The following is an 8,272-nucleotide window of genomic DNA, read 5'->3' on the forward strand; positions in this document are numbered from 1 at the left end:
CAAGTCCTCCAGTTGTGATAACTGCTGGACATGCGTGGCTGCACCGACTTTTATAAGTGAACCTGATATTGTATATTACTGCTGCAACACATATTTTGACCCGTTGTATTGCCTTTTATGATTGTAAACCTTGTCGTGTGTATGTCAATATAATTTGTTAATTGTTCTTTGCTCTTGTGTGGTTATTTATTGATTTCACAGTTTAGTTCTGTACGTACCCATTTCTGGGTTAACTTTGCGTTTCAAAGTTGTGTGAATCAAATATTGATAGTTCATTTTGTAATCTGTGCGATTCAAATTGCCGCACTTCGAAAACACAGAGAAAGCATCACAGATTGTATGTCAGAACTGTTGTTAATCGCGTTAGCGATCCACATAACTATCGAGCTGATAGCCTAAAAAGTTAAGTTCTATCCGAATCTGTGGTGACAGAAGTACAAAACATCATAGCTTTTCGATAATGAGGGAAGGATTTAAAATGTGAATGTATACTGTCTATAGAACAATTTCTTTCTTTAATTTTGACAGCAAAATTTCAGGACATATTCCATCCAGACATTAAAATGAAAATATTTAGATTTTTCTAGGTCTTATTTACAATTACTCCTTTCGAGGATCGCGATTTCAAAAAGACGAGTGACCATGCTCATTTGGGAGTAAATCGGCGTTAAAAAGAAAATTTGTTGAACATTGTCCTAAATTCAGTTTTCGCAAATTCCGCTTCTCTCGCAATGAGCGGTAATTGATTGAAATATACAGATCAGTTAGGAGATTAACCGACATGTTTTGAAATGTGACCTAGTCTAACTGTAAATTTGATACGTCCTATTTCAATTTGAAACCGGGCGTTTTGGCGGGATCGTATGCCAGATGATAGACAGCATAACTTGATCTCTCCTAAATTACCTCCCTTTTCGTAACAAAAGTCAGTTTGACACTTTCAAATTTTGACAAGAATATGTCTAGATAAATGTAAACCTTTTTTAAATGTTCTAAAATCCAAAAGCTAAAAATACTTTTTGTTTCCGTTGATTACTCATGAAATAGAATGTATATATAACCAAATAAAATTAACCAGCATGACATTGTGACAATTTTTGTTTTGTGTGTTTCCAGTAGTAGCGAGTGAGTGAGTTGGGTTTAACGCCGCTTTTAATAGTATTCCTGTTATATCACGGCATGTCAGCTTAATGTGGGAGGAAAGTCCGACGTGATGCAGGTCTCAGAAGTTTACCACTTAGGGGAAACCCACGAGCACGGGTATGGTGCTGACAAACCTAGAAACATAATCGGGGCGAACCGGGATTCGAACCCACAATCATAGGTTTCTGGGTTTCCAGTAGTAATGTTTTTACCAGCAACATGACTTCTCAAACTGACCCAGTAAACATCAGATTTGAACACGTATCTTTAATGCTGAATGTAACATAAAGAAGTAATAATTTGTACTTCATAGAAAGTTGTGTAAAAATTAGGTTATTGAAAATAAGAACATAATATTTGGTCATTCTGATCAATGGTTTTTTTCATAACAAATTCACTGACAAAATCAGTGCTTGGTAACAGGACACAGAGTGACACGCTCTAAAAGAAGGGTGACGTAAAACGAGGCGTAAAACGAAAGTGTTTTTATGAAGACCTGGTAGCTAAAAATCGGTGTTCTGTTCACATTACCCAAACACGCGTAAGAGTATCATGCTCCCAACAGAAACGCAAACATCCAAATTGTGCGCCGGGCAATAACATGCACCTTCAAACTGCGAATCACGACCTCAAAGTCGAGGAGATATCTTTATAAATATGTATTGAGGAATAAATTATTTAATTTCAGAATACGTTTATTATACCCCGACCAAAAAAAGGGCGGGGGTATATAGTTGCATCAAGGATTTCATTCCGTCCTTCCGAGGACGTTTTTGGTTGCGACCTATAACTTGAAAACGTCTGCAGATTCTCTTCTAACTTGGTGAACACTTTCTATACCAATAGGAGAGGTGCAGTGCGAATATTAATTTCAATATTCAGATTTTCTGAAAAAAGAAAGCTTTGTTCATTTTTATACTTTAAAGTTTTCAATTTATTTAAACATTTGTGCGACCTATAAGATAGAATTGTTTTCAAATTTAGAACAGTTTCCATTTTTCAGCTTTTTCGACATTTGTGTCACCTATAGCTTAAAAAACAACTTCATGGATTCTTTTCAAATTGGGGGTTCAGTGTCTATACCAATAGGAGAGTTGCAGTGCAAAGTTTGATTTCGATATGTGTAGTTTCTGAAAAATATGATTTTTTTCATGTTTTGAACTAGGAAATATATTTGTTGGAGTCGAGATTTGGGGTATTAGCGAGACCTGCTCACATTTTGCCTTGTTTTCATTGAACTTAATATCAAGCACAGGTACTTAGTTAAGAATCTTTCACCACATTATTTCAGTTTAAATAGCTGTAGTGTGGTAACGCTATATCTATTGATTATAACATTCTTTGCGTTTGAGAGTGTCTTTACATGACACGTATATCCTACAAAGAATAGTATCAACGATTAGAATATGTGTGGTCATGACATTATTGTCACCTGCATTCATAATATGTAGACTTCAAAATGTCATTCATGTGACGCAGGACACCAGAAGGTGTATTGAATGGCATTAAGAGAAAACAAATCAGGTTAAGAAGAAGAGTGTGTTGATAGTATATGTTGATATATAAGGGCGAGGTGAGCTCATTATTATGTTTGACATGTTGCGCACCGGACGCTGTGATGTTGATTTCGTGCGAAACGAATTAGTTTGCGCAAATGCATAAGAAGTTGAGTAAGATCTGTCCTTGAGACACGAGAGAGATAATACTATGTAAAGGGTCGTCGGTTTTATGACTAATCCACTGGCTTGCCATATAGCAACCACAATAATCTCTTCGCAGTCATTTTGTTTTGTGTTGAGGTCGTCATGGCATCTTTCATCACGTGTCACCAAATATTCCACAAGCGCATTATGGCGCCGAGCTAACCCACAGCGGGCGTTTTGTTTCGCTAGTTATTGTCAGTTGGGGAGTCTTCCGTCGCAAATGGTAGCAACTGCAGCAACTGCAAGCCATGAATATGAGTGGTTACCGAGTTGGTTGGTTACGTACAACTGACATGAATCGATGGCTTGTGGCGGTGTAACTTGATGTAAAATTGCGTCGGGGTGGTACGAGCCTGGCGGAGAGGTTAGCCACTGTTGTTCTTTGCCTGCAGTATGTTGATAAGGGAATCATGCTGAGCAACAGAAGTGTGATTATGTAATGTTTCAAAGATTGCTCAGATATAATTTCAAGGGCACCAGTGCCTCGGATAACTTTTTCATGATGATGTGGCACTGACACGGTGTTTTTTTTGTATTTGTGGTAATCCCGTGGCGCGGGTGTTCGTTACACAATCTTTTCAAGACTGTTTACTCTCATGGGCTGCTGAGAATATTAACAAACCGATTTCGGTTTCGAAAGGGGGCGCGGAAAGAAACCATCAATTTTGATTTCGTTTCAAATGTAGAATTTTTAACTATTAATGGGGCATAATATTTTGTTTGATACCTGCGTGACTATTTTTACTTCTCGCGGTCACTTCAGCATCATTGTAAGACATTCATGCTTCATCTTGATTGACAGGACAATGTTATCAAGAATACGTTAGATCATGGGGTATGGGGCATGGGGGTGATTTGATTATGACGTCAGCCCTTTATGACGTAACTCAAAAAGTGTACGTTATCGTAGGATCTTTAAGCGAAGCCTTTTAAAATTTGTAGCAGTGTATGGAAACCTGGGTGTATAAAGTCGACAATCCCATTAAAATATACTTGATATTGTCTAGTGCGTCACAATGTACAATACAAAGACGCCGATTTCGGTACGATTCGTATCAGGACATACTTGAACGATTTGTGCGAAAGGTTCATGAACACAATCATAACCTCAAATTGTCCATGATGAATTTTGGAAATGCTAGGTTATTCCAAGCTCAATAATAGATGATTGTACATGTGTTGTAATTAATACTACCTATATGTATGTGTATGTCATTGCATCATGCTATTGTGTGTAAATACCCCCTATATTTGCACAGAGTAACTCTATGTATCGTGCTTATGTACATAATAAATCGGGGTATAGTTTTAGTTGCAAATGGCGGTCTCCGTTTAGCCAAAGTACATCTGTGTATCTCATCTACTCAATAACCTTTCATGTAAAATTGCCAGATGAACGTGTTTTCGTATCTTAAATACCAACTATTTTTTTAGGAATAAATCCTTTGGTTATCATAATACACACATCTTGTCTATTCCTAATTGAGAATTGAGAACACTGGTTCTGAGATGGTGACGGAGCACCAGCTGATGTAGACCGACCCTCCTCTGCTGATGCCACCTGCCCAGTTTTCTAGTGAAAGTGGTGATCTCTATTTAATGTTAGCCATGGAAAGTATCCTGTTTCTTTTAATCTTTAAACTTCTATTTTACTATGGCGAAAAGCTAAGTCAAAGTGTCGAAACAACAATCTGAATTCGGGTTCAAAAGTACATGGTTTCTGAATCTTCATAATCAACTTGACATGAACGGAAAACAACGATGGATATGCAATCACCAGTCAAGCTGTTGATAGCGTAACGCAGCACCCAACTTCTTCCAGCTTGTACAAGATATATAAATGTATCATATAATGGGTATGTTTCTCGGCAGGATAAAGCTTGTCATTCGGCGATCGAACCAGACTTAACCATCGAAACTACTGGGACAACTGCTATCATTATCAAAAGAATAGTCTAATATACTGAAATTATTGTCTAATTGGGGTGTAGCAAAGGCATTTCACAAGTTTTGGCAACTTTGGAGATATAAATTGCGAACCAATTTTGCGAGGACACTAGCCAAACGGGATCAGATTCCAAAGCTGGGTTTGTACACCTCTGCGGCTTGGAACCTTTTACACGAATATAACAGTTGGATTTGGCCGAAATATGTTCGAATCGTTAAGTTGTTTCGTTTTGTTGCTGTGTGTACATCTGACGCAGTTCGGAAAGTTATGACAGGACAGGCCGACTATCAACAACGTTTGACTGTGGCCGTAACGTCTCATAGACTAGGATTAGAGTAACTTCCCTTTGATAAAGGACGGTTACTCTATCGGACAGATTGATGGATTGCCGCGAAAGGCAAGTTAAAACAATTTGTGTAGCCAATGGTTGTTTTGCATATATGCAGTTACGCCACTGTATAAGAAACAGGTTTCAGTTGGAATTGGCTACTGTCACTGTCCGACTGACACATCACTTACCCACTAAAATAATATCATATTAATGCGCACATTCCAGGAAAACTTGCATTGTTTAGGTAATGTTTGTGAGAGATGGAAAGACATTTCGTGCACAGAATTGAAGAATGACATTATATGATAAAAAGGTTATCACGTTTGTGTATCTGGGGATGGTAAATATCCTGGTTAGGAAGAAACACTATGTATTTACCTCGCCAAGGCTCGCTACTTGTCCGTGTTGTGATTATTGTGTACTGTATTAGGACTATCTAAACTTGTAGCATCTTTTCTACTTTCAGGCAGACTTGTGAGCTTCCTTGAAAACTTCGTGACGCATGCCTCTATAATGATTATTCTGGCCGTCAGCCTCGGACGATTTTTTGCTGTTGCTCACCCACTCCGCACTTACTCTTCTGGCAGCAAGTCCAAGGCCATGCTCATCATGGTTGTCATCTGGATCGTGGTCCTCGCCGTCACTTCACCTTTCCTCGTCATGGCTCACACAACTGAGGAATACCATTTCATCTACCAAGAATACGTCTCGATATGCATCACTCCTATCAACCAGAACTGGAAGACTGTTTACATGGTCATCATATTTTGCTGTTTCTTTGTCGTCCCCATGGCCCTGCTCGTGTTCCTGTACACGTTCATTATCTACAAGGTTGTCAAGGATACCATGATGAGTGGGGATGTCAAGGACAGCGCTAAGGTTCAGTCCAACAACTCAAGGAAGCAACTTGTAAGCATGCTGATTGGAATCATTGTTCTCTTCTTCTCGTGTCTGCTTCCGTTTCGTATTGTAGCACTCTGGCAGATTTTCACCCCGCTGGAAAAGGTACGAAGCATGGGGGTGGAACAGTATCAAAACCTTATGGCATTCGTTCGTCTTCTCATCTACGTCAACAGTGCTGGTAACCCAATCATATACAACATCTATTCACAAAAGTTTCGAAATTCTTTCAGAAAAGCCCTTGTATGTGGTTCAAAAAACGATCTGAGCAATGCCATGAGGCGAACGACAGTGACGAACTATAGCTATGTGAAAAGTGATGTGAGCCAAGTCGACTATGTGTGAAATTGATTAACTTGGCTGTCGCGTTCCTGGAACGTCACAATTGCATTTGAACCATAAGATTTCCTGTCGATATCAAACTGTCGAAATATTACTGGAATTTAAACATATCGCCATGGTTGCAAATAGCACACATTGTCGTTCATCCGACATTTCTTACCATGTGGTATTTATGACGCTTTGCTGGAAGAAGAAATTTTTCTTCTCGTTTTTAGTCGAGCCAAATTAACATGAACTTTTAACCATGCTCGTCACGATACGTAATCTGTCGGCAGAGACAGATCTGGAGATGGGTAGACAGAATCTATCTAATGTCAAAGACATTCTTCTTGGCTGAGGTTTTGTTTGTTGTGTTGTGAGATAAACGTTATGTTACGTCATTACATTATCTTACTTTTTATATGCACGTCCACGGGACTGACCCTTCACTCTCCTCATTACATTATCTTACATTTTATATGCACATCCACGGGACTGACCCTTCACTCTCCTCATTAAATTATCTTACTTTTTATGTACACATCCACGGGACTGACCCTTCACTCTCCTCATTACATTATCTTACTTTTTATGTACACATCCACGGGACGGACCCTTCACTTTCCTCATTAAATTATCTTACTTTTTATATGCACATGCATTTTATATGCACATGCACGGGACGGACCCTTCACTCTCCTCATTACATGATCTTACTTTTTATATGCACATCCACGGGACTGACCCTTCACTCTCCTCATTACATTATCTTACTTTTTATATTCACATCCACGGGACTGACCCTTCACTCTCCTCATTACATTATCTTACTTTTTATATACACGTCCACGGGACTGACCCTTCACTCTCCTCATTACATTATCTTACTTTTTATATGCACATCCACGGGACTGACCCTTCACTCTCCTCATTACATTATCTTACTTTTTATATACACGTCCACGGAACTGACCCTTCACTCTCCTCATTACATTATCTTACTTTTTATATTCACATCCACGGGACTGACCCTTCACTCTCCTCATTACATTATCTTACTTTTTATATACACGTCCACGGGACTGACCCTTCACTCTCCTCATTACATTATCTTACTTTTTATATGCACGTCCACGGGACTGACCCTTCACTCTCCTCATTACATTATCTTACTTTTTATATACACGTCCACGGAACTGACCCTTCACTCTCGTCATTACATTATCTTACTTTTTATATGCACATCCACGGGACTGACCCTTCACTCTCCTCATTACATTATCTTACTTTTTATATGCACATCCACGGGACTGACCCTTCACTCTCCTCATTACATTATCTTACTTTTTATATACACCTCCACGGGACTGACCCTTCACTCTCCTCATTACATTATCTTACTTTTTATATGCACATCCACGGAAGTGACCCTTCACTCTCCTCATTACATTATCTTACTTTTTATATGCACATCCACGGGACGGACCCTTCACTCTCCTCATTACATTATCTTACTTTTTATGTACACATGCACGGGACTGACCCTTCACTCTCCTCATTACATTATCTTACCTTTTTATATGCACATGCACGGGACTGACCCTTCACTCTCCTCATTACATTATCTTACTTTTTATATGCACATCCACGGGACTGACCCTTCACTCTCCTCATTACATTATCTTACTTTTTATGTACACATGCACGGGACTGACCCTTCACTCTCCTCATTACATTATCTTACTTTTTATATGCACATCCACGGGACTGACCCTTCACTCTCCTCATTACATTATCTTACTTTTTATATGCACATCCACGGGACTGACCCTTCACTCTCCTCATTACATTATCTTACTTTTTAAACTCACATCCACGGGACTGACCCTCCATTCTCCTCATTACATTGTCTTATTTTTTATGTAT

General features: G+C 38.9%; 1 protein-coding gene across 1 annotated transcript in view; it reads left to right on the top strand.

The window, feature by feature from the left end:
* LOC139452856 (QRFP-like peptide receptor) overlaps positions 1-6,948 on the top strand; it is a 31,629-nt gene extending 24,681 nt beyond the window's left edge. The window contains exon 2 of the mRNA XM_071234493.1: positions 5,592-6,948. Coding sequence (XP_071090594.1) covers positions 5,592-6,370 — 779 coding nt within the window. The 3' untranslated portion in view covers positions 6,371-6,948. The remainder of the gene's footprint in view (positions 1-5,591) is intronic.
* The last annotated feature ends 1,324 nt before the right edge of the window (positions 6,949-8,272 follow it).

Source organism: Haliotis cracherodii, unplaced genomic scaffold (genome assembly GCF_022045235.1).
Source record: "Haliotis cracherodii isolate W230 unplaced genomic scaffold, xgHalCrac1.p SCAF_9, whole genome shotgun sequence".
NCBI lineage: Eukaryota > Metazoa > Mollusca > Gastropoda > Lepetellida > Haliotidae > Haliotis > Haliotis cracherodii.